Raw genomic sequence first — 25,422 nt, forward strand, 5'->3', positions numbered from 1 at the left:
TTCGTCGTTTGGGCTCTGACCCGTGGTCGTGAGGTGGACACTCGGTCCCCCGTGGGGACCATGGGAACCGAGGGGCCACGTGGAGGAGAAGGCAGGGTCGCGGGGGCAGCAGCGCGGGGTGGGGGCAGCCTCCGGCCGAAGCCAGGCACCTGCAAATGTCATCAAAACCAGAGCAGCTCCAACACCTGAACCGAAGGGAAACTTTATTAGTCTTCTTGTTAAAGCAATCGAGTTGAAAAACGAGCTGAAGTCAAGAAAAAAGAAAGAACACGACACCTCCCACAGACAGACAGACAGACAGACAGACAGACGGGGCAGGGGTGCTGGGAGGGGGCCTCCTGGTCAGATCTTCTCCATCTTGGAGATGAGGTCATCACAGATTCGGGTCAGTTCCTCGTTTTCCTTAGTCTGAGGGAGAAAAACAAACAGGGGTTTGACTTTTTTAATATAGAGATTTTAGCGTCCACATCTACCGTAGAGCCTGAGCTCGCGGCCCAAGATCAAGAGTCACGCGCTCCACTGCCACTGCCCAAGCCGGCCGGCCGGCCCGGACCCCTGGCTTCTACACGATTCCCGGGAGTAGACCACGGGGCCTAGAACTAGAAGGCCCGGTGCTAGAAGGGACTGGCGACCAGCCCCTGCTACGGGGCAGGTCCCCAAGCCGGGAGGGTCCCTCCCTTCACGTCCCACCCAGGGGCCGGGGCCCCACGCGCTCGCCTTCTGCTCAACCGTCTTCTCCAGGGACTGGACGCGCGTCTGCTCCTTCCTCAGGCTGGCCTGGAAGGCCAAGGCCTCCGCCTGGGCCTTGCTGCGCACCTGGGCGATCTCCTCGTTGGCGCTGGAGACGCAGAGGGCGGGGCTGAGACGGTCAAGGACCGGGGCCCGGGGGAGCTGGAGGGTCTCCCTCCCCAGGCTGGCCGGACTTTTCTCCACCCCTTCCCAGCCCCGCCGGGCCCCTCGCGCCACCACTCACCGCTGGAGTTTCTCCTCCGCGTGGGCCTTCAGGGCCTGGTACCGCCGGGCCTCCTTTTCAATCCTCGCTATGTAATCCTCCACACATCTCTTCAGCGACTCTTCGTTCTTGAAAGAACGAGCAGACGTGAACCGCTAACTCTGTTGGAGCCCGTCAGGCCCGGCTTTTGGGGGATCCCGGGTCAGGCGTGGACGCGCCCACGACCAAGGGGCTCTGGGGTGTTAACACAACAGCTCTGACAAGGCAGGCTGCGTGGACGCAGCAGCGGGCCTCCCCTCCCGGCTTCCGTGGCCGCCCGCAGCCCCCCTACCCACCCCCCTCAGCCTGCCCGGCACGCAGAGCCCACGGGTAGGGCCCCGTCTCTCCGCTGACCACGGGCGGACACCAGGACACGTGGACAGGGCCGTCTACCTAAGGGCCACGTGGGGACAGCCGTGCGGCCAGTCTTCCGCCTGGTTTCGGGCAACGACAGAACCCACAGATGAGGAGCAGGGGTGTGGCCAGGGGGAAGGCTAGAGGCTGAGGCCCCATGCCCCCGGGGTCCCACGCCGTCCCCTGGCCCCATGTTTAAGAACAGCGCTGGCTCCTAAACCGTCTCCCGGTTGTAGAAGGTTCTCTGCCAGCTCCCTCCACGCAAGGAGTATGGCCCGACGGCTCTCGGGTCCCCCCCTGCGTCAGGCCGCCTCCCCCCCCCCCCCCCGCCGGCCCCCCCGCCCTGGGGGCTGCAGTCAGGCCCCCACACCCCCTGTGCTGGTGCTTCACGGCAGCCGGGCTCGGCCGTGTCCCCCGAGTCATGCTCCACCTTAGTCCTGGGCCCGAACCTCCACCCGGTCCTTTCCTGAGGGCTCTGCTGCAAGGACACTCGTCACTACGGGGATCAGGCGCCGTCGGCCTGTGGCAGTGCCTACCTGAGGGCAGTGCGGGGGTGGACGGGCCTGGAGGGGAGGAGGCAGCCGGGGGGGTGGGGGTGGGGGTGGGGGTGGGGGTCCTCCAGCCAACGACAGACCGGCCCGGGCGGCTTCCCCCACCACAGCTGAGAGGTGCAGGCACACCCCACCCGGGTCCCTCACCTGCCACCTTGTGGGTCTGTTTCTATGGACTGTGACCCTGGCTCAGGTGTTTCCAGTCTCCTGTGCTAACTAGTCAGCCACCTTTCAAGGAGTTTCAAGCTTTAGGGACTTTCTTCCGCACAGCAGGAACACCACCAGCTGCCCCAGAGTCATGGTGAGACAGCGCGAGCTCGGCCTGGTCCCCGTCCTCCAGGGCCCTTCAAGTCCCCACTCCTCACGGCAACAGGCCCTACCTTTCAGCTCTCTGTGTGGCTGGCTCCCTCCTGCCTGGCAGGTGGCACCTTCCAGGCCCCGTCCGGCCCTCCTCAGGGGCCTCAGGCTACCGCTCCCACCCCCGGCACAGGCCGGTCCCAGCATCTCGCAGTCACCGGGCCGTCCCTCTACCACGCGTGAGACTCCCTCTGCCCTCCTGCAGGCCCACCGTGCCCGACGGGCCAGGCCCTCCTCCAGAAGGCAGCCGCCTACTCCTTGGGGCCCGCGGGGCTCTGCCTCCAGTCTGGGCCCCTCGGCGCCCCTGCTCACGTGCCCGCACGTCCCTAGGCACCCGGTGGACTCCCCACACCTGGGCCCACCGGCGAGGAAAGACATAGCCCGGCGCCCAGCTGAGTTATCTTCGTGGAGAGACTGCAGCTTCCTGGACAAGGTCAGGACACAGGACGGGCCTGGTCGGGGGCTGACCACAGCCCCCCAGGGACCCTCTGGGGGAGGACAGGCACATGCCTGCTCGCCGCCACCTACCGTGCGGTACCCCTCGATCACCTCCTTCTGTTTCTCAAACCGCTTGAACAGGTCAGAGAAAGACTTTTCCATGGAGCTCAGGTCTGCAGTCAGCTGCTCTTTCTCCTTTAGAATCTTCTGGATCTCAGCTTTTGCGAGTTCCTTCTGTTTCTGAGCCTCCTCTTGAGAAAAGAGGAAGGGGCACTGGGGATCAGAGGAGCACAGGCGAGGGCAAGCAGGGGTGGAGGGGTGGAGGGGTGGAAGGGTGGAGGGGTGGAGAGGCGGGCGACCCCACCCATGGTCCTGCTAGTGACTGGGCGACGGGGCCCCTCTCTGGGGTGACCTTGCAGAGCAGGGCCTGGGGGGGGCACAAGTGCCCGGGAACAGCCGTTGCCTCCACAGCAGCCGCGGGTCAGGCGACAGGAACCTAGGGCCCCACGGAGCCTGCAGCCACCGGTCTGTCCCCACTGTCCGTACTGCCGGGGAGTGGGGGGCTCCACGGGGCTCAAGACTCTGCCCCGGGTGAAGACTGGTGCCCCCTCCGAGCCCCGCCTGACACACAGCCCCCTGGGGGTGCAGGGGCAGACCGCAGAGACAGCGCCCAGGGCGGTGTGCTGCCCTGATGCCTGCAGGGGCCCCAGGTACCCGCCCAGGGTCTGGCCCGTTTTGGGGCTGACCAGCACCAGGCCCCTGGCACCGCCGGGGCTGCAAGGTGCCAGCACTCACCCATCGCCTGGTACACGATCCCCTCGAACCCGTCCATTATCTTCCTGCGGGGAGAACAGACGTGCCTGTGGCGGCCCGCGGCGGGTACCCCGAGCTGCGCGGAGCCGGCCACGGGCCTTACCCCATTTCCAGGTTTTTCGCGTGGAGCGTCTCACACCTGCTCCTGAGCAGCACGTTCTCCTGTCGTGTGGCTTCCACCTGCACAGACCACACGGCAGGTGGTGAGGGGTGAGGGGTGAGGGGTGAGGGGGGATGAGCGGTGGAGAGCCCTGCAGGGGCGAGGCCAGCTGGTACCCAGAGAGAGCACAAGTCCCCTGGGGGCATCGTCTGTCAGAGACGGGCGGGTCCCCCTTGGTGGGCAGGCATGTAGCAGGGGTCCCTGCAGCCCCCGGGAAGCATGCCTGTTTGTGGGGGATGCCTCCCGCTATAGGCGAGACAGAGAGCAGCCAGCAGAAGGGACGGGGCCAGCGGGCCAGGGGACTGGACAGGACGCTGCTGCTGGCAGAGGATGTCCCCATCTGGGCCCCTCCCAGCAGAGGCCTGGCTAAATACTGCCCAGGGGATGGTGGGGGCAGCGAGGGGACTCGGGGGCTCAAGGTCCAGCGGTCCTGCTTTACGACCCCCGGGGTGGCTCAAAGCAGTGACATCGGAGGACACCCGAGACCCTCCGTGTGCAAACAGGTGCTCCATGAGATGCCGGGTGGGAACACGGGAGCCCCAGCAAGCCGACACCCACGACCCTCCCTGCAGCCGCACGAGGGGAGCCGGCCGCCCCACGCCTCGTCCTCACCGCGGCGTCCATGTCCTTCTGGCTATACTGTGGCACCTCCACGATGGAGCCCACGATGGGGCCCGTGGGCAGCAGGGGACCCCCAGGCCCGAAGATGCACGGAGGGGCGTCCGGCACCTGCGGGGGTGGGGAGAGGGGACACAGCAGCTGGGCCACATGCTCTGACACGCACCTCCAGCTCTACCCTGCCATCGGGGGAGAGGCCCGCAGAGGCCGGGGGCCTCTGGTGCCGCACGGCGACCAAGGGGCCCTCACCGCCCCCCCCCCCCGCCCCCCAGCATGAAGTCAGGCCCTTGACAAGACGCATTCGTGCGTCACTTACGGCAGCGCCCGGGGCTCCTAGGAAGTCGAGGTCTAGCAGCTTCGCCGCGGGCAGGCTTCCCGAGGACGGCGCGGCCACGTCCTGTGTGCTGAGACCCCACGAGGGAAGGTAATCGCACCCGTTTCCCCCAAAGCCCAGAGAAGAACCGTCCTCGGGTTGGTGGGTCGCACGGCCTGTTGCAAGTGCTCGGGCTCGGCCTCTTGACGGGCACGGGGACGCGGGCACTGCACAGACACGGGACCGAGAGGGCACCCGAGCGCCCACGGAGCCTCAGGAGCGAGGCCGCCCGGCCGTCCCGCCCGCACCTGGCGGCTCCCGAGGCCGAGCCACGGTGTCCCCACTTGGTCCGGAGACCTCCCCTGCTGCACGGAGCCCACGGCCACGGTGGGGGACAGGGGCTACCTGCTGGCGTCCGGGGCCGCGGGCACCGGTCTCTGAGGGCTGTCCTTCAGGAGCGGGTCAAACTTGAGGTACAGGGACTGTTTCCTCAGGGCTGACTCCTTAAACTGAAGGGACGGGCACGTCAGCGGGGTCGCGCAGAGGTCCCCGACAGGGGGACCACAGCACACCAGGAGCCGCCACCCCCCGGGCGGCGTTCACGTCCACGCCGGGGCCCGAGACGGGGCCCCGAGGGGCCCCCGGGAGACCCGCGCGGCCGTCCCCACGCCGGCCCCGCATCCCGGGAAGGTGCGGAGGCCGCCGGTGCCCGAGCACAGGGACCCGCGTGACCTCGGGGGCGCGACAGCGGCACGGGGCGGCGCCGGGGACTCACCGAGGACCTCCCGAACTGCTCCAGGTAGTCCACGTCGGCCCCCGTGCCTAGAACTGAGAGGCGGCGTGTCGGCGCGGCGGGCCGGCCCGGGCCGGGATCCTCCCCCCCCACCCCCGCGGCCGGGAGCGACCACCCTTCACGTCGAAGCGGGGTTCCCGGCCTCTCACGACGCTCGGGGCCACGTCACGCCGTGGGGCTGTCCCGTGCGCCGCAGGGAGCAGAGCGGCGGCTCTCGGGGCGGGACCACCCGGGGTCCCCCGGGGACCGGACCGCCCAGGCCGGGAACTGCTCTCCTGGAGTTCCTGACGACATCCCCCTGTCCTCACCAGGCCTCAGGGCGCCTCACACCACACGGATCGACCCACGTGCATCGAAAAGCCAAACAGAACAACGCGAAAGCCTTAGGAAGCCGGTGGGCAAATCCTCACAGTGCTGGATTTGACCATGGTTTCCTAGACCTCAGGCCCAAAGCACCAGCAACGAAGGAAAAAACAGGTAAATCGGACTTCCAGGTCAACGTTTGTGCTTCAAAGGAGCGAGAAAGAAAAGACAACCCCCAGAGAGAACGTTCTCCAGGCCCTAGATCTCACAGGAAACCCTCAGCGGGGACAGGTTTGAAACCCTGACCGGGTAACAAAGAGGAACACTCCAGAAAGACAACGGAGTACCCAGCAGGCCTTCCACAAAACCTGTGGGGGGACGTGAAGAGATGCCGGTCCCCAGGGAGGCGCCGAGGTGGCGCCTCACCGCCCCCAGGACGGTGGGAATCGAAGTCCGAGACGCGCGGGCGCTGACGGGGACCCCCAAACACCGCGGCTGTACGGTCGCCAAGTGGCGCCGCCCCTCCGGGAAGCCACCCGGCGGTGGCCCCGGCACTTTCACACACCGCGACCCCGGACCCGGACCCCTTCCAGACGTACGCCCAGGAGAGGCGGGAAGCTGACGTCCACGCGAATCCGTGTGCACAGATGTTCGCGGCAGCCTTCTACCAGCCGTCCAGAGCAAACGGCCCACGCGTCCACCGGCCGTTGAGTGCTTTGCAAGCGTGGTCCGTCCACACAGTGGAACGATCTCGGCCGTGACAAGGGCGCGCTGACACCCACTACGACGTGGACGAACCTTGAGAACGTCACGTTCGGTGAAAGGAACCAGACACGAGACCCCGCGTCACGGGACTCCAGGGTCCCTGTGGGGACGCGGGCCTGCCCCAGCCGAGCCTGTCCGCGGTTTCAGGACCCCCGTACGGTGAGGACCCTCGATCATCCTGCCACAGACGAGCCCTACGTGCCACTGCCAGTCTTCCCTCTGCCCGGACGTTAAGCAACCAAAATGGAGACCCCGGCAGGTTGTGTCACGTCTACTAGGGCAACTCGATCCCACCCGTGTTGAAGCTTCAGAGCTTCCGGTCCGTCAGCCTGGGTGCTCTGTCCTAACAGCAACTCTGCAACCCTGTGAATCTGCACAGAACCTCCTGCGTGACTCCCGCCTACTCCCCTGAGCCTCCGACCTCCGTTCCTAAAAGTCCTTTCGGTTTGCGGCTGTGCCCCGAGAACGGCCACCTTCTGCTCAACCCGAAGCCCCTGCGTGGATCACTTAAAGCCCAGGAAGAGAGCTGCCGGGAAGCCGCCGCCAGGCACAGGCACGGACGGAACGGCAGGCCTCCAGCAGGGACAGACCGGTGACTGGGGACAACGTACGTACCCTCAGCGGGGTCTCGGAAGTGCTCCTCATCCAGGTCCGAGGGGGGCTCTGGCCCGTGCGGAGGAGGGGGTGGCGCTGACGCACTGGCACGGCCCGCGGCTCCCTCCTGGAAGGAGGATGGCTCCGTGGGGGCACCCTGGGGCAGCCGAAGGTCCTGCACAGGACCCCTCCGTCACCCAGTCTTGTCTGGGCACTGTGTCCCACCCGGCCCCCGTATGAACATGAGGACAGCACACACGTGCACGCGGCCCTACCTCGCCCCCTGCACCTGGGGTCCCTGCCGCGGTCTGCATCATGGGTATGTCATCTGCTGAGGCCGAAGGCACCTGCCTGAAGAGATGGGGTCAGCCGGGCCTGCACCCCTGTGCCCCCACCAGCCAGGTGCAGGGGTGAGGCCTGCAGCCCGGCCCACCTCAACTGCACAAGAACCACAAACCTCAAAGGACACCCGGGCCAGGAGCTCCGGGGCTGTTTCAACTCAAAAAGCAAACCCCAAGCCTTCATTTTTCACTAGGAAACTGGCAAAACACACTGGAGGGAGGGGAAGTGAGTGCTGGGGCCGGGAGGCCCTCCTGGTGTGGTTCCAGTACCGGGCAGGTAGGGTGCACGTGCCAGAGGGGCAGTCCCCAGATGCCCACCAAGGCCGTGTGTACCAGTGTGGGGGCCGGGCACCAGCTAAGCTTCTCTCGGGGACCCAGCACTTGGTGGCCACTCAGCAGCCATCTCCAGAGAGTGCGAGAGAGCATGAAACACCACCCCAAGCGTGGATGGCCACTCCACCGGCTTTGGAAGTAGACAGAACTTGCTAGAAACCTTTCTAGGTTTCCAGGTTCATTACAGATAATGCTCTTAAGAAAGCACAAAGACTTGGGGGGAGAAAAAAGTGCCTGGTTGGCTTTGTCAGTTGAACATCTGACTCTTGACTTCCATTGGGCTCTGCCCTGAGTGTGATGCCTACTTAAGAGTTTCTCTCTGCCCCTCTCCTCCTCTGCTTGTGCACACGCTCTAAAATTAAAAAAAAAAATTGAAAAAACAAAATTGAAGAAACAAAAAAAAATAGCACAAGAGTTGCCCACACCCCCGTGGAGTGGACGGAACGGGGCACCGCTGTGCACTCCCCTCTGTGATCTTTCACCAGCCATCTAAGGTGGCCGCGAGCCCCCTCCTCAGTCTCAAGACCCACGACCGGCAGCTGCCTTGTGCAGCCTATGTATGCTCCGAGGCCCCTCCTCGGGGGCACGTGTAAGTGGCATCTCTGGCCTGGGGTCCTCTGGTGTGCTGAGTGACCAGCCACCCCACCGCCACCACCACCAAGTACTCACTGGCTCAGGGGGCAGTGCCCTGTGGCCTCCGGGCCGGCCTGCGGCTGCTTGGTCACAGTCCCTGCGGGCCTGCTCTGGGGGCACTCTGGGGATAGGGTCTCTCCTCCACTTTCAAATGGGTTAAAGTTCGGGTCATCCAGCTTGCTCCAATCCAGGTCGTAAGACCCCCGGGGGAGGGGAACGGGCCCCTCACCTGCCTCCTCGGGTGCCTTTTCCTGCCTCGGCTCTGGTATCCTAGAGGGAGGTTTAAGGCTGGGTCCCTTCCCCGCTTTCCCTCTGCTGACGGCATTGGCAGACAAATCAAATTCTAGCCCTGTGGGCCCGCGCCTCCAAGAGGCAGCCTGCTGGCCGTCGGCTTCTTCCTTCTGAGGACTTGGGGATGTGACCCCTCCAGCGTTCAGGGGGCTGTCCAGGATGGTGTTCCCAGGACCAGAAGTGTCTTCAGGGCCAGCGGGGGCCTCGCCAGGCAGGTCTTCGGGGGGCCCTTCTCCACCTGCTCCTTTGAGGACAGTAGCAGGGGGCAAAGTAGCCCCGGCTGAGGAAGCAGGGACCTGGCTGGAGCTTTCTCTGGCAGCCCCACGGGGACCTTCCGTTCTGTCCTGGAGAGCCATCTGGGAAGGGTCTTCTAGGATTTCTGAGGTGGATATACCTTTCTCGAAGAAACAAGAACAAGCATTTTCCTCCAAGGCTTGCTCAGGGCTCCTAGACGTTTGTCCTAGAGATGCCACTTGATTTTCAAGACTTTCTGGCATCTGGGGAGAGCTTGAGGGACCCAGGCTGGCCAGGGGAGCAGAGGTGGGTCCACTGGAAAACGGCCCATCTTCAGAGGCTGGTCTCACATCCCCTGGAGGCAGGTTGGCATTGCCCATCAATGGTTTCTGGACAATTCCATTGGTCATTTTGGTGTCAACTTCCTTGGTGAACTGTTGGCTTTTTAGAAACAAACTTAGTTAACGCTAAGGAACCCGTTAGCTTTTTCACTAGACTTTAGTAACAAAACATGAGCTAAAGACAGAAGAAAAGAATGTTTAGTCGATCTTCTTCCTGGGATTAACTTTCTCAAGCGTTTCCTCATAAGTCAACACTGCTGGGCCAACTAGGTCACGTGGGTTTCCGAGAGACGTAGACAAACGAATAGTCACAGTTAAGGTTTTCTGTACTAGCCTATCTTCCCTGTTCAGCCGGGACCACTAGCTACATAGTCAGGGACAGGGCACAGGTGGATCAAGGTTTTTCACTGCAGAGAAAGGCAAGATCGAGAACTCTGCCCGCAGACACAGCAGGCTTTGACACCGAGAGTGTCCAAGCTGACGTGCAAGGAGAGAGGTGACCAGGGGGGTGTGAAACCAGGAAGAAGCCAGAGTGTCCTTCCTTAAAGATGCGATCAGACCTTTCATGAAAGGTCTGAAACGCCCAGGCCGATTTGCTGGCGAAGGCATAGGAAGGGAGCAGACACGAAACTTAACCTTATTCTAAGCGTTTCATTGTCTGCTTTTCTACTAACAAATGACTCCCGACGCGAGCGCGCTGGGCACCGCACTGCACACCATTAGAGAGGAAACCAGGAGGAACTCGACCAGACAGAATTTTCCTGCCGCGTCTGCTGGAGTGCTTGCGAACGGCAGCACACCAAGCAGCACCGACACTTACTTCTCTTTCTGGGCCCAGTTTTGGTGAGAATTTTCCAGCCCAACAGTGTCCTCCAGAGCAAAAGGAGCCTCGGGCTTGCTGCTCGTGCCAGGACTCAAGATGCGGTGCGTCTGTGGGTCTCGCAGAGGAGTCTGAAAAGTCACCTGTTGGGGAAGGAGGAGACCCGTTCAACAGCTGGCGTCTTCACCACTCTGCTGGCAGTGCCCCCCCCGCCCACCCTGACGTCCCCAGGAGAACGAGTCCCAGGGTGACCTAACATGTGACACACGGTAGATGTGACACAGGCAAAACGTGCTTACTTTCATAGCTTTGACTACGCTCTTGGGTGGCACATTTTCTTTCTGGGACAGACGAAGCACAGATAATCTTCCGGTAGGTTCTGGTGGCGAAAACAGGAACTCACAGTTTTCTGCACTTTTGTCACCAGTGACGTTTTCATCGTTGCAGATCTGCAGACTCATCCTGGAAAAGCAAACAGTGCGTGTCAGCGTGAGGGCTGTGTAGTCCGGATGAACAGACACGACGACGAGCTAGCCCTGCAAGGCAGATGTCCCCTTCCTGCGCAGGTGGGTCACATCTCAGGCAGCACATCTTCTGCCAGGCAGTCCTTGTACTGCATCAGGGGACCTGCCGCCTCCCAAGACAAAGAGCTAGAAGGGCCTTCGGCCTGCAGCGCAAAGAGGAAGAATCGGGTTTTCAAAACAACTTGGGTTTTGTGGGTAAAAGTCAGAAGACGGGTGTGCTGGCCTCTCAGAAACCTGGGTCTCCCCTCAGGCCTCTGCTGAAGGCACCGAGGCCGCAGCACAGCTGGAGCAGGCTGCCAAGCTAGCAGAAGACAGGAAAGCAGAGGGGTGCTGTGACTTCTCTTCCACCACAGGCTGGGAATTGGGGGTACACCAGGGCCAAGGCCCAGAGGAAGAGCGGGACGAGGCAGCGACCAGCAAGGTGAGGAATTACTTGGTAGGGGTTGAGGAGCTTCTACATTGAGACTTGGGAGTCTAGAGACACGCACCAGGGACCTCCACTGAGGCCCAGGGGGCTCTAGAACAGTCCCCCTCCGCCCTCCCAGGGTCCTCATGATGGTTACCAGCATCACACTCCCAACCCAGGAGTCACAGGAGGACCTAGCCAAGGGAACATCACAGGTGTTTTGCTGGAGGCTGCAGCTTGAAGAGCAAGGCCAGGGTGGCTGGAACAGAGGGGGCAAAGGGGGCCTGGAAAGAGGCGAGGTCAGGGCAACAAGATGCCCTGGAAGATGTGGGGATGGGGCCGTGTGTGTGGAGGTTGGGGAATGGGCAGGAGGGAAGCGAGGGGTCAGAAGCTCCTGCAGACGGTCAGGGGTGGAATGACAGGCTCTGGCTTGGCCGGCAGGCCCACGAGGCACTGGGGAGAGGGAGAGAAACAGGAGGCAAGGACCACTCAGGTTTTTGGGGAACAACTGGGGAAAGCAGGAAGGGGGCAGGATGGCTGTGGGGTGGATGAGGGAAGGGTCTAGAGGACACCTTTCTGGCATTCTCTCCCCTGAGGAAGCTGGCGAGACCTTGGCGGGGTCTGTCGGGTTTGGCTTCGGCTGACGATGGCGGCCGGGAGCAGAGGCGGCCAGCCCAGGCGGCCTTGTGAGCTGAAGTGTGGGGCAGGAAACGGGGGGGCGGAGCTGCGTTGAGCAGGTGGGGAGAATCGGCAACACCGGGAGGGCTGGAGCCTAGGTTTCTGCGGCAGGTGCAGCTGGAGTCAGCCGTGGCTCCCAGGTGGGGTGTGGAGAAAGCAGCATGAAGCTGCCCCGCAGAGCCGGGAAGGGCTGGAGATTAGGAGCCCAGTCTCGGACACCACGCAGCGAGCCGGTGGTGTAAGGGTGGGAGGTGCACATTTGCAAGGCACGCCTACCGGTGGTATTTGAGGCTGGACGAGGTCAGGGGGTGATGGGAGGGGAGGCCAGCGGCCCAGGCCGCGAAGGACCCTGACGCATGGACCTCCCAGAGGGCGACGAAGGAGAAGGGAGGCGCCAGTAGGCAGGAGCCCACCAGGCGTCGGGAAGCGGGGAAGAAGTCAGCCAGCTCCACTCCCGGGCTGTGACCGGAGACCGACAGGACACGCGGGCTGCTAGGGGCCCCGGCAGGAAGGTGCCCCTGCAACGGCGGCCGTAAGAGCCGGCGGGCTGGGCTCAAGGGTGAAGGGGTGCCGTGTGGACAGGGGACACGGGAGCCTCCGGAGAAGCCGGAGAGGGAGGAGGTCCTGTCAAGGGCGGGCGTAGCCCTGCTGTCGCGGAGTCGGGAGCCGGGGCGCGGGACCGGGGGAAGAGGCGGGGATGGAGCCCCAAGCCCAGGACCCCGCCGCCGCCGCCGCCTACCTGCCGGCGGCCATACAAAGCCGAAGGAGCGGGAGGCGCCGCCGAGTCCGGAACACCGTCCGCCCGCCGCCGATTCAAATACCGACGGTTGGCGCCCGCGGCCAATCAGCGCGCGGCCGGGGGCGGGACGCACGGGGCGCCGGCGGCTCCACTTCCGGGGGCGGGGCACGCTGGGCGCCGGAAGCCGCCGGAATCGCGGCTCGTCTAGCTTGCGGAGGGGAAGGGAAGGGCTGCTGGCGGGCGGGGAGGTGACCTGGGCTCGCCGTCGCCCGGGGATCTCGGGTTCGGCTACGGACGCGATTGGGTTCCGCGGAGAGGCCAGGGCATGACAGCCATTGGCCCAAGCCGCAGTTTCCCCAGTTGTAAAATGGGGCTAGCTGAGACACCGCCCCCAAGGCGGGTCGTGGGATAGAGCCAAACCCTCGCGAGGACTGTCGCGGACTCGCGACTTCGGGCTGTGCTGTGCAGGGCGCTGCAACTCTACTTCCCAGAGTGCCCCGCGGTAGACCTGGTGGCGGGACTCCATTCCCCAGGGGGCCCCGCGTCGACGTGACGTCTTCTAGAGCGTCCCACGCCGATCTGTGGGTGGGGACCCATGGTCCAGAATGCCCCGCGGGCGGGGACACCATCTCCCAGAGCGCCCCGCGCCGGCCGGCGCCCACCTGCCGGCGCCCATCGGCTCGGAGCTGTCGGGTCTGTTTCCCGTCGGGTGCTGCGGGCCTCTCTCCCTGCCGGCTTCTTGGCGGCCGCGACAGCGCGATGGACAGCCCGGAGGTCACCTTCACGCTGGCCTACCTGGTGTTCGCCGTGTGCTTCGTGTTCACGCCCACTGAGTTCCACTCAGCCGGGCTCACGGTGCAGAACCTGCTGTCGGGCTGGCTGGGCAGCGAGGACGCCGCCTTTGTATCCTACCACTTGCGCCGCACGTCCGCCACGCTGCTGTGCCACTCGCTGCTGCCGCTCGGTGAGCAGGCCGGACCCTCCCCCAGAGAGTCCCCGGGGCGGGGCGCCGACCCGTGTCCCCCTTGGTGGACAGAAGTGGCCCCTCGGGCTCGCGGCCGAGTTCCGGGATCCCAGAGGTGGCTGGGCCGCGGGATTACCTCCGTGTGGAGAAGAGTCGGGGGAGAGTGAGCGGATCCCCGGTCGCCCCGAGCTGGGGAGAAACGACTGACCCCGAGAGCCGAGGCTGTGGGCCGGCCGCCCCGTGCGCTCTGAGCCGGGCCTCTCGCGTCCGCTGCTCCCAGGAGTGGAGAGGAAGGTGCTGGCGGCAGCTGGTCGCTTGCAGGTGGCGGAAGTGTAGGCTTAGAATACTAGCGGGGAGCCTAGTGATGCTTCGCCCAGCCAGGGCAGGTCGTGAGCTATTACGTGAGGCGGTGAGATTCCAACGGAAGGTGGAAGTGAGAAGGAGGCAGAGATGGGTAACCCCATGGGGGTGTCACAGGTGCAAAGGGCTGGGGCAAGACGCTTACACGTTGCCCAGGGGTTGGGCTGGGCGGTGATCCAGGGGCTATCGGGCCTCTCCGAGGCTTGTTTGCCAACTGGGCGGACACGGGAATTGGCTGGAAAGCCGGTTGCTGCCTGTGTGGGGGGGAGTTCTCTGGAGGATACAGAGCAGAAGCAGGTCTGGAAGGGCTGGTGGCTGGCTGGTAGGGGGCCCTGTCTATGGCTCTGTGGACTCGGGAGTTTCTAGCTGCCGGCAGGGCGCAGCAGCCTGGGCTAGGTGTGGAGAGCCACCTGGAAGGGGCTGGGCTGAGGCCAGGCGTGAACAGGAGGGCTGCCTGCCTGATGGGGAAGGTGAGCAGAGGGGAGCCCATGGCAGGATGGAGACTGGGTCTTCGTGGTGAGCTGGTGGTCTCCATGGCCAGCTTGGTCTCTCCACCTGCTGTCAGGGTAACCGTATGGCTTTCCCAGCCTGAGACCCCAGTACCCCTTAGTACCCCTTAGTGCCCCTCAGATGAGGAAAGTGCAGTTCAGAACTTGGGCTCCTGGGAGGGTCGTGGGTTGGATTTCTGCCCCAGGAACTAAGGACCCCCCCAGTTTTCTGGAGTCCCTTTATCTACACCTTTCCTATAACCTGTGAGGAGCTGAGCCGTCACCATGCTGCAGACGGACAGAAACCAGAACTTGGGGAGCTGAGTGACTCATGCAAGTGGAGGAGATGATGCAGCCTGACTTGTGGCCAGTCCTGGAGTCTGTCTTTTAGGAACTTGTTTTGAAAAGCTTTGAAACGTTATTGTGTATTACCTGCTGCTACCTAGTAAGTTACCTTAAATGTAGCAACCTGAGCAACAGCAAACAGGTTACCATTATTTCTGGAACCTTAAGTGTGCCCACACAGGCCTTCACTATTTACTTTGTTTTGACCTGCACATTGGCCCGGATCTGGCCTGCAGGGGCCCTGGAGCGTCCCCACGACTTTGTGCTGTGCGCCATTATTCTTTGCTTACTGTTTGGCAGAGGACATCTGTGCTCCGGGATGGGCCACGCTCTGATTTGCCTCCTCAGAAGGGGTGGGGTTGAGAGGCCAAGGTCCCACCCCTGGGAGGGCCAGTGTGCAGCTCTGCCTTGGGGGGACACAAAATTCTCGTATTCGTTTTGGCATTTTTAGTTTTTCCTATTTCAGTAATTGTCTACTACTTATGTAAAACTGAAGATGTAAATTAAAAATGTTTTTTCCTCGTTTATTTTCCCGTTGTCATGGGCAAGGGTTGAACTGGGCCAGCCGTGGAGGCAGGTGAGGCTCGCCTGCCCTGGGGTACCATGGCCTGGCTGTGGGAGCCGACAGGGCAGAGGGCCAGGCCCGGGGCTGGGGATGAGGGGAAGCACCCCTCCCCCCTGGAGGTACAGGGACAGCACTGTGGCCCTTGGTGGGCACTATGAGGGGAGAACAATGGCTTGGCAGTCCCGATTTCTACTGAGACCCTCCCCATCCTTCGTAGGGTACTACGTGGGCATGTGCTTTGCAGCTTCAGAAAAGCAACTCTACTCCCCCAGCCAGGCCCCGGACACCTGGCGGCTCTTCCTCCTGCTGGCAGTGACCCTGCCCACCGTTGCCTGCACCCTGATCTACTACTGGTCCTGGGATCGGTGGGCCTGCCACCCACTGGCCCGCACCCTGGCCCTCTATGCCCTCCCGCAGTCAGGCTGGTGGGCCGTCGCCTCCTCCGTCAACACCGAGTTCCGGCGGATCGACAAGTTTGCCACAGGGGCACCTGGTGCTCGCGTGATTGTGACGGACACGTGGGTGATGAAGGTGACCACATACCGTGTGCACGTGGCTCAGCAGCAGGATGTGCACCTGACCGTGACAGAATCGCAGCAGCACGAGCTCTCACCAGACTCCAACCTGCCTGTGCAGCTCCTTACCATCCACGTGGCCAGCACCAGCCCTGCTGTGCAGGCCTTCGACATCCGGTAGGTGTGCCTGTGGCTGGGGTGAAAGTGAGGCTGGTGCAGCCAGAGGCGGCCGGTGCCCGGGTTCCAGTCTGGCGCCTCTCTGGGAGGCCATGACGGATAGAGCGGGCTCTTCTGGCCACCGCTCCAGCGGGACCCTCCCTCCAGGCGCCTCGCCCCCTCGCGCTCCTGGGTGTTCTCTGCTGCTTTTTCCATGTACTCTGAGCCGCCTTCCACAGCTCTTTTCGGGGCAGCACACTGGGGACATTTGGGGTGGTACAGGACCAAGGCTTGGTGGCTGCCTTAGCTCTGGGGCCCAAGCTGGGGTCTTCCCATCCCATTCAGGCTGCAGCCCTCTGCAGTCTGCTGTCCCTCTCCCGGGACCCACTTTGGGCCTGACCCCGTTGAAGGTCAGGTGTTCTGTGTTTCAGCTGCAACCCCCCCCCCCCCTCGGTCCCTCTTTGCCCTTGGCTGCATCCCTTTGGGGCAGGTGGGTGGTGCTGGTTTTGTGGGCTCTGGCTTCAGGGCTGTCTTTGCTGGCTGGTCTTCATCAGGCAGCTGGGCTGTGTCTGAGCCCCCTGGCGTTCTGGGAGGTCGTGGGTGCCGTCACCCTAGAGGCGCCTTGGCATCCTCATTAGGGACGAAGCCCCACCCTGCAGAAGGGCCTTGGTCCGACGGCCCCAGCCCAGCAGTCCCCACCTTGTGCAGGCTGAACTCCACGGAGTATGGCGAGCTGTGTGAGAAACTCCGCGCACCCATCCGCAGTGCGGCCAACGTGGTCATCCGTCAGAGCCTGGGCGACCTGTTCCTGGAGACATTTGCTTCTCTGGTGGAGGTCAATCCGACCTACTCGGTTCCCAGCAGCCAGGTGAGGGCCGGGCGGGGTGGGTGGATTCCCACAGGTCAGGCTCCCTCGGGGGCGGGGGGTCGGGGGGGTGGGGGTGGCCCCACAAGGCCGCGCGGCCACACTGCTGGTGACCCTCTGGGCCCGCCCACAGGAGCTGGAGGCCTGCATTGGTTGCATGCAGACGCGTGCCAGCGTGAAGCTGGTGAAGACCTGCCAGGAGGCGGACGAGGGCGAGTGCCAGCAGTGTTACTGTCGCCCCATGTGGTGTCTCACCTGCATGGGCAAGTGGTTCGCCAGCCGCCAGGACCCGCAGCGCCCTGACACCTGGCTCGCTAGCCGCGTGCCCTGCCCCACCTGCCGTGCTCGCTTCTGCATCCTGGACGTGTGTGCCGTGCGCTGAGCCGGCCGGCTGGGCGAGGGAGTGGCCTTGGGGACCCCACAGCCACCGTGAGGAGCAGCCAGGCCTGCAGGCCCGTTTGTGTTGTCAGCCAAGGGTTCTTTTTCCGGCATGACGTAGGAGGAGGGGAGGTTTTCTGCTGCAGCTTTGGCAGTGACCGTGGGATGGGGCTTCTGTGCCTCTGCTTCCTTTGCTTTCTGTTTCACCAGGTAGGACAGGTGCTAGACACAGAATCCGGTGCGGTGTGGGGCCTGCTTCTGGAGCATTCTGAGGCCACCTGAGCTATCTTCTGGGAGACCGGGAGTCCGCCCCTGTGGCTCTACCCTGAACCACTTGCCTTAATTTTATGCAGCACACTTGCCTCTTAGTTACGTACCGGACCCAGGTTTATCTAAACTGGTTGCAGTCTGTCCTCCAGGCTCCCATCTCCAAGCTGGCTGCTGGCCTTGTGGTGTTGTGTCTCCTCCGCACCCCACCAGGCTGCTCTGATGATCTGGGGGAGAGTCTGACGGTGCAGAGAGAGGCCTGGGGTGCAAGTCCAGGGCAGGAGCACTGTCTGGGGCTTCCTGGTGGCTGTTCCTGGATGGGGTGGCCCCTACCTGCTCCCTGCCTGGGGGAGATCCTGGGCTTCCTGTTAGAGGCTGGGTGAGGGGCTGGCTTCTCTCAACTCCCGCTCTTTAGTTGCATGCTTGTGGGGTTGCCTATCTCTTGGAGAGGCATGCACCTCCCTGCCTACTGCTGCCCCCATGAGTCCAGGGAAAGGCTAAGCTTCAGACTCCTGGTTAGAGGGGGCACTGAGCTGAAGACACACACAGCGACGTCCTACGTCCAGGCAACAAGCTTGTTGGGACACAGCACAGGGCCGGCCAGTAGGGTCCTCCTGTGTCAGAAAGGGATGTGTGCCTCTTCCCAATTTCTGGTGGCACAGTTGAGAGGGCAGTCCCGGGCCCAGCTCTGACAGATGTGGTTGCCGGAGGGGGTCCTCGCTTGGAGCCCTCACATTCGTAGTCCTAAGCCCCCTAAGCCTGGCTGTTTTAAGCAGGGGTGATGGACCCAGCCGTTGGACTTGCCCAAGGCCACACCGGAACCCCAGGGATTTGGCAGTGGAGGTGGCTCAGTTTTGTGGACCCCCAGGGTACTCTGCAAATGAAGGCCAACCATCAGAGGGGAGGACAAGCCTAGCCTCAGCCCAGTTTCCGGTGCTGCCAAAGGAGGGCTAGGTCAGGTTATTTTTATTACAAAAGAAAGTTACTTAGTTTTATAAAGATAAACGTATTGTAGCTAAGCGATACGGTATTTAATAAAATGATAGTCTGAAAACATACCGACTTAAATGGAATATTTTGTTTTTCTTGATGTTCGAACTGGTAACGGGGAGAAGCCAGCTGAGAAGGAGCAGCACTGTGCCCACTTCAACGTACCCATTTTTTCTTAAAATGAGAAGGGAGGCAGGCGCTGTAGGAACCTTACCCTCCGTTTTAACCGTTGCAGGCCAGGGTCTCAAGAAGTCCGTTTCCAGGGCTCCCAAGGGGGTGGGCCCAGCAGTTCTGGGCCTGCGGTTCTGGGGAGGGGGTTGTGGCCAGGGCCCTTGGGGTCAGCATGCAGGCACTCTAGATGTAGGGGCCCCCGTGGGAACACTGTGGTGGCCCAAGGGCGTGGGTCCTGGGTGAGGCCTCCAAGCGCAGGGGTCGGGGGTCATGGAGGGCCCGTGGAGCACGGACGGGGGGGAGGGGGAGGGTCGGAGAGCCGGCGGCGGCGCTGAAAGCGGCGGAAGTAAACTGCGCAGCGGGGAGGACTGACGGAGGCCAGCGGCGCCAGGCCGGTGCGGCGGCCGTGGGCCGAGACCGCAGCGTCAGCGCAGCCTCCCTTTCCGGGTTCCCGTTTCCCGCCAGCGCAGAGACCGCCCCCGCGGGGCCGACCAATCAGAGACCCGCCGCCTGCCCGCACCCCCTCCCCCCAGGAGCGCCCGCGTCGCGCGCGCGCCCCAATCTCCCGCCAAGACCCCCTTCCCCCGCCCGCGGAGGCGCGGCCGCCCCAATGCTAGGAGGGGGGCGACTTTTCTTCGGGCCTCTCCTCGTCCACTCGGACGGCGTCGGTCCGCCGCCTCCCCGAAGGCAACGTCGGGGCTGCGGGCCGGCGGCGCCCCGCCCAGGGTCGGGCAGCCCGCGGAGCGGGTTCTGCCGTCTGGACTCCCCCGCCCGCCCGGGCCCGATGGTCTCGCCCGACGCGGCGCGCGCGGGAGCTCGGAGGGGCGGGGCCGCCGGCGCATAAAGGCGGTTGGGGGCGGGGCGCGCGCGCAGAGCTTGTCAGCGCCGGCGCGGGAACGGTCGCGGCTGCCGGCCCCCGACCCCCCGCCCGAGGACGCAGCCCGGCGCCACAGCACCCCGCCGCTGCGCTCGATATGGCCTGCCGGCCGCGAAGCCCCTCCGGCTGCGGGAGCCGCCGCGACGGCGACGCCAGGTGAGGCGGGCCGCGCGTCCCGGGGCGTTCCGGGCGGGCCGGGCGGGGGGCGGCGGGCGGGCGGCGGGGGGGCTCGAGGCCGCTCCCCCCCCCTCCCCCCACCGACGCGGCCTCTCGTCCGCAGCCCGCCGGCCCCCGCGAGGTGGAGCCTCGGACGGAAGCGCAGAGCCGACGGGAGGCGCAGGAAGCCCGAGGACGCCGAGGGCCCCGCGAAGCCGCCGGGCGACTGCAGACCCGACAGGTGGGCCCGGGCCCCAGCGGGCTGCTTGAGGCTCCTGGGGTCCCCGTCCTGATTGGTTAAGGCGCCTGGGGGGACTCTGTCCTGACTGCCTAAGGTGCCCGGGGTCCCCCCGTCCCGACTGGTTAAGGCTCCTGGGTTCCCCGTCCTGGCTGCTTATGGCCCCTCGGGGTTACCGCCCTGATCCGCTCGTGGCGTCTGTGCCTCGCATTAGCTGATTATTTAAGGGGCTTGCGGTTTTGGACTCTGATCAATTAGGGTGCCCGGGGGGGGGGTCACAGCTCTTTGAGTGGCCGCGCTGCCAAGTCCTACGACACTTGGGTAGCCACGGCGAGTGAGGGTCACTGCACCTGGCTAGTCACGTCACCTCTGGCGTAGCGCCTGACTAGTTCTAGTGAAGGCAGCTGTTTCCCCAAACGTTTGGTTGAGGTGCCGGTATTTTCATTATCTGAGTGTGAAGCACCCTGTGTCACGTGACTGAGGTAGGTGACGTTCCCACAGGACCTCCGGTGATAAGTGTCAACAAAAACGGGTCTCAGCCTCAGCCGGCGAGCCTTCCTGTGTTTCAGGGACACTGGGAAGCTTTTAGCACGTTTCAGCGCAGCTGGTTAGGTGGGGTCTCAGAAGACTCAGCTTAGCGAAGTTGGGCGTCGCACCGCAGTGAAAACGGCGTAGGTGCCAGGCCGCAGACCGAGATTTGAGTTCCAGATCCTTCTTGCTTTTTAAGTTTTACTTATTTGGAAAGTTTTTTTTTCTTTTAGTGTTTGTTTATTTTTGAGACAGAGACAGAGCATGAATGGGGGAGGGGCAGAGAGAGAGGGAGACACAGAATCCGAAGCAGGCTCCAGGCTCTGAGCTGTCAGCACAGAACCCGAGGCGGGGCTAGAACTCACGGACCGTGAGATCATGACCTGAGCTGAAGTCGGCCGCTCAACCGACTGAGCCACCCAGGCGCCCCAAGTTTTATTTATTTTTGAGAGAGAGAGAGAGTGCATGTGAGTGCAGGTGGGGGAGGGGCAGAGACAGGGGAGGGGGACAGAGGATCTCTGCACTGACAGCAGAGAGCTCAACTCGGGGCTTGAACTCAAGACCTGCGAGATCATGACCTGAACCAGAGTCTGCACCTCTAGATTCCTCCTCCTCCTCTTCCTCCTCCTCCTCTTTTTCTCGGGCACGTTTTTTATTCTCTGGAACATCAAATTCCTCCCTCCCTTCCTAGACCCTTCTTTTCATTCTGATGACTCCAGGTATTTTCTCTCTGAATGAGCCTTTGCTACAGCGTTCACGTGAGTTGTTTCTAGAGCGCGTTGTGTGCTGGGGAGGTTAGGATACCTCGGAAACCACGCTTTCATTTTCCTTGTGCTTGTACTCTGATGCGGGTGTCTCAGCTGGTCAGGGTATTTCAGAGGGACGGGGTGTGGGTGGAGACAGGGCAGGGACGAGGGCTAGGGTGCTCTTGAGAGGCCACAGGGAAGGAAGGCTTTTGTTGGGTTACCTCTGTGTGGTGACGGGACAAACCGGCCCACAAGGATCCGTGTGCCAAGGCCCCCCCCCCCCCCCCCCCCGGGTGGGGATGCGTTTGGCCTGTTTGAAGCCTGAATGGAGGGGGACAAGGTGGGCGGGCTGTTAGGTTGAGGTGGAAGGGGATGGTGAAAAATAAAGATGGGGAGAAATATGTGGTTGACATTCTACTTTTTAAAATCAAAATTTATTAAAAAAATTTTTTTTGATGTTCGTTTTTGAGAGAGAGAGAGAGAGACCATGTAAGCAGGGGAGGAGCAGAGAGAGAGGGAGGGAGACATGGAATCCAAAGCAGGCTCCAGGCTCGGAGCTGTCAGCACAGAGCCCGACGTGGGGCTCGAACTCGTGAACTGTGAGATCATGACCTGAGCTGATGTCGGACACTTAACTGACTGAGCCACCCAGGCGCCCCTCACGTTTGACTCTTTAAGGCAGGATTCCTGATGTTTGCTGGTGGGTTGGGTGCAGAGAGGGGTCTAGGATGACTCCAACGTTAGCTGTGAACACCTTTGTTTCTTGTGGAACCATGTGCTGAGGTGAGGAGGTTGTGGGTAGAGCAGAGCTGGCATGGGGGGGAGTCCATAGTCAGGCCGAAGCTTCTCCCGTGAGCAAGAGAAGGTGTCGGGAAGGTATTGAGACCTGAGGGTGTGGATGGGGAGGCCACGCACGTTTTGCGTAAGTGTGAGTTCTATGCCTTTTAGAGACTTAGGACTAGAAGAGATACTTGGGAAGTGGTCTTGAGTGTGGGAGAGGCCCTGGACAGGGCCGGAGTGGATGTGAACAGAAGCTGTCAGACATCATTGAGGTCAGGGTCTGAGTCCTCCAGTGGTCTCCCATTTAGCTGAGGACGAAATGTTAAATCCTTGCGTTGCCTTAAAAGTCTTTGGTGTCCCTGTGGGTTCCCCTGTAGCTCATTAGCCACATGGGCCTCCTTATTCATCTAACGTGGCAGAAATGCCCTTGTGTCTGCCGTTGGCAGTGCTTTTCTCCCCAGTCCGCCATGGTGAGGAGTGGGGAGTGCATACAGGTGCCTGCAGTAGATCTGTCGCGGGATGTGAGAAGTTCCTGTGGAGGGAGGTTAGCTTATTGTGTAAAATAGGCTTTGTTTTCTGTTCCAGCACCTTCCCAAAAAACGTTTTTGTTCTGAGATAGGATAGGTTGGTGACTATGATGTACTTAATCTGAAAAATAGGCTTGGGGTGCCTGGGTGGCTGAGTCGGTTAAGCATCCGACTTCGGCTCAGGTCATGATCTTGCCATTCGTGGGTTCGAGCCCCGCGTCGGGCTCTATGCTGACAGCTGGGAGCCTGGAGCCTGCTTTGGAGTCTATGTCTCCTTCTCTGCGCCTCCCCCACTTGTGTTCTGTCTATCTCAAAAATAAATAAACGTCAAAAAAAATAAAAATAAAAAGAGGCTTCAGTTCTGCAAGAGGCATTTTCTTTTCTACAAAAATATGTGATGTAGCAAAAGGTCATTTGTAAGCACCCTTTAAAAGTTCAGGAAACTGCCGTGGTGGAGACCTGAACCCCTTGATAGACTAGTGAGAAGTCCATGTCCAGCTCTGGACAATCCCCCCATTTGATTCTTCTCTGTGTCTGGGATACGGTTACTGAGTCACATTAACTTTTGGTTCATTAATTTGACTTCAGACACTGCCACCCATTTTTAGATTCTGGAAATTTTCTTTTAGAAATCTAATTTTAGTTTTTCTAGGTGAGGAAACCGTAAGAGAATAAACGATAATTGCGCAAAGAGATTATTCATTTGTTACCGCAGTTGCGCTTCCAAAGCACGCCGTTTGGTTTGCAGCTCAGGTACTGAAGGCTGCTTAGAGCTGCAGCTGCAGTTCGTGTCCAGCTTGGCTTCGCCCGTGGTGGCCAGTAGAAAAAAATCAGTTTATGTCTAATCTACAGATAATGGACATACCAGCAATTCTGACTGCCAGATTTCAAATTCCCTAATTTGACCAAAGATTTAACTTGGCCGAAGGTTTCCTTGATCTCCAGATAGAACTGAACCCTTAGTTTACGCTTAACCCAACTCTAGGGGGGGCACTGTTATCAGTGCGTTAAGTTCTTGTAGCGGGGACTCAGTTGTAAATTCTTACCCTCTTGTTTTAATTATGTGGTATATTCCGAATCATTACGCGCATCTGAAACTAACTAGTATGCGCTGTGTATTAAGTACCTTTCACGTGCTGGGCACTTTGCTTAGTATGAAGTATTACCTAAGGGTTTTTTAAAATGCTGAAAAGTAGCTTCTCATTTTACAAATAAAGGAAATTGTATTAGGTGCCGTTCTCAGGGCTGAACATGCCTTGTTGACTTTGCCTTCCCCCCAGTAGACTTTTTCCTCCTGATTTAGCCAACACTGGCACATGGTAGGTGCCCAGAAGTTCGATAAATGAAGCCCAGAGAGGCTTTCAGTAAATTGCCTAAACTCAGTGATCTAGTAAGTTATGGAGCAGAGATTGGCCCAGAGCCCTTTCCCTTGGCACCCTCCAAACAGCATGTGAACATTTCCTGACGTACTGTTTGAAAGGAGACGGAAAGTGTGTGCCATGGTTCACATGTACGTTTTTATCTTATTGCAGTTTTACCACTCCCGAGGGCCCCAAACCCCGTTCTAGATGTTCAGACTGGGCAAGTGCAGTCGAAGAGGATGAGATGAGAACCAGAGTTAACAAGGAAATTGCAAGGTATACGTTGCAGACCGTTTGGAATGTTATTTATTGTGCTTTCAATTATGTGTTAAATCTGAGATGTGTCTTAAAATGATGATTTTTAAGAGTTTGGTCCCCATACCACAATGTTAGCAGTACCTGGGAACTTCTTAGGAATGCACATTCTCAGGCCCCACCCCAGGCCTGCTGAATGGCAAACTCTGGGTGGGGTCCGGCCATGTCTTGAAGAAGCCCTCCAGATGAGGCTGCTCGCCAAAGTTTGAGGACCCCTGCCTTAGCGGCCATCCTTCCACCGTGATGTGCCCTGACTCACCACGTTGTGCTCTGCCACCCCAGCAAAGTGTGTTGTCTGACACCTGGCTCAGATACCGGCTTGGAAGTGGGAGAGCGCGGTGAGGGGTCCCCAACTGGGGGCCTCTAAACCCCTTGCAGTTGTACCCAAAATTCTTGTGTGTGTCCCAAGTTCTCACAAAGACCAAGCCACTTCCTGTACTCATATGCACTCTTAAACACCGTTTATCTCTCTTGATTACAAATTCTGTCCCCCCCCCCCATATATGCCATCCACCCCAGCTGAATGAATTTTGAGTTAAAATACTGTGGCTCATAATTAGCTGGGGAATGTTAAACTGAGTCCATTGGTTCTTAATTCTTATGAAAATGTGTTCTCTCTGCAGAGAAGCAGGGCCACATTGCCTGTTGCACGTCTGCAACAGAGAGGGAAACACAGAATCTGCAGCTTGATGGTATTTCTAGCTGCCTCCTTAAGAAAGGCACAGGCAGTGTGGGAGCTGGTTATGACCACACGTGTTGTGTGTGTGTTGGGGGGGCAATATACCTCTTGGAAAGGTGAACCGGAAGTTAACAGGTATGGCTCCAGTGTTTTGTTTCAGAAAAAAAAAAAAAAAATTTAATGTTTATTTATTTTAGACAGAGAGACAGAGATAGAGCATGAGTGGGGGAGGGGCAGAGAGAGAGGGAGACACAGAATCCGAAGCAGGCTCCAGGCTCTGAGCTGTCAGCCCAGAGCCTGACTTGGGACTCGAACCCATGAACTGAGCCAAAGTCGGACGCTTAATGGATTGAGCCATCCAGGTGCCCCTCCAGTGTTTTGAATTAGTTGTTTTATTGACGTAGATCTCGATTTTCCCAACTGTAGAGCTGGGATGTTTGATTTGGTCTGTGTAGTTTCTGTGCGATGCTCCTGAGGTTTATAACAGCTGTCATGGCCTCACCTGTGTGTCCTGACCCCCCCTTCTCCCCTTGCCAGGGACTGTCCGCGGCTCTTGTGCTATGTGTGGAGATCCTGGTCTGTCTGGACACTCCTTTGGTGGCTCCTTCTCCTCAGTTGTCTCACAGGCCTGCCTCTGAAAGTTGTTCTGCTTTGCAGAACAGGCCTGCTCAGTTTTGGGCCACTCTGTTCCTGGATCACACCTTTCCTGATGGAAGGCTGCTGCTTTAGTAAGGCCTGGGTGGTCTGAGTTGCCGATGGTG

General features: G+C 60.9%; 3 protein-coding genes across 12 annotated transcripts in view; 2 read left to right on the forward strand and 1 right to left on the reverse strand.

The window, feature by feature from the left end:
- Positions 1 to 186: 186 nt before the first annotated feature.
- On the reverse strand, positions 187 to 12,649 carry TACC3 (transforming acidic coiled-coil containing protein 3). Of its 5 annotated transcripts, none has more exons than XM_053901784.1 (16): positions 12,391 to 12,649; positions 10,343 to 10,505; positions 10,044 to 10,186; positions 8,394 to 9,323; positions 7,326 to 7,401; positions 7,072 to 7,177; positions 5,371 to 5,423; positions 5,001 to 5,104; positions 4,599 to 4,686; positions 4,277 to 4,393; positions 3,608 to 3,684; positions 3,487 to 3,530; positions 2,782 to 2,942; positions 974 to 1,080; positions 718 to 838; positions 187 to 408 (listed from the first exon to the last, which is right to left on the reverse strand). In XM_053901784.1, exons 1-16 carry the CDS (start codon positions 12,402 to 12,404, stop codon positions 343 to 345), a joined length of 2,370 nt encoding a protein of 789 aa, XP_053757759.1. In that variant the 5' UTR covers positions 12,405 to 12,649; the 3' UTR covers positions 187 to 342. The 5 variants fall into 5 exon arrangements, with proteins under 5 accessions (XP_053757759.1, XP_019292416.2, XP_053757758.1 ...); XM_019436871.2 differs by having other exon boundaries at positions 7,072 to 7,225; XM_053901783.1 differs by having other exon boundaries at positions 4,599 to 4,797; positions 7,072 to 7,225.
- On the forward strand, positions 10,471 to 18,349 carry TMEM129 (transmembrane protein 129, E3 ubiquitin ligase). Of its 4 annotated transcripts, none has more exons than XM_019436878.2 (4): positions 10,471 to 10,609; positions 15,330 to 15,804; positions 16,492 to 16,651; positions 16,782 to 18,349. In XM_019436878.2, exons 1-4 carry the CDS (start codon positions 10,591 to 10,593, stop codon positions 17,028 to 17,030), a joined length of 903 nt encoding a protein of 300 aa, XP_019292423.1. In that variant the 5' UTR covers positions 10,471 to 10,590; the 3' UTR covers positions 17,031 to 18,349. The 4 variants fall into 4 exon arrangements, with proteins under 4 accessions (XP_019292423.1, XP_019292421.1, XP_019292424.1 ...); XM_019436876.2 differs by lacking the exon at positions 10,471 to 10,609 and adding an exon at positions 13,037 to 13,354; XM_019436879.2 differs by lacking the exons at positions 10,471 to 10,609; positions 16,782 to 18,349 and adding an exon at positions 13,037 to 13,354 and having other exon boundaries at positions 16,422 to 16,638.
- Positions 18,350 to 19,320: 971 nt separating this feature from the next.
- The window catches only part of SLBP (stem-loop binding protein), a 74,265-nt gene continuing 68,163 nt past the window's right edge, over positions 19,321 to 25,422 (forward strand). For 2 of the 3 annotated variants that reach the window (XM_053901788.1, XM_053901790.1), the window contains exons 1-3: positions 19,322 to 19,487; positions 19,612 to 19,728; positions 23,839 to 23,943. In XM_053901788.1, the coding sequence (XP_053757763.1) occupies positions 19,429 to 19,487; positions 19,612 to 19,728; positions 23,839 to 23,943 (281 nt within the window). In that variant the 5' untranslated portion in view covers positions 19,322 to 19,428. Of the gene's footprint in view, positions 19,488 to 19,611; positions 19,729 to 23,838; positions 23,944 to 25,422 lie in introns of all 3 variants that reach the window. The other variant, XM_053901789.1, reaches the window with a different exon arrangement.

The sequence above is a fragment of the Panthera pardus genome, unplaced genomic scaffold (assembly GCF_024362965.1).
Source record: "Panthera pardus isolate Hobbes unplaced genomic scaffold, ASM2436296v1 HiC_scaffold_13, whole genome shotgun sequence".
NCBI classification, from domain to species: Eukaryota; Metazoa; Chordata; class Mammalia; order Carnivora; family Felidae; genus Panthera; species Panthera pardus.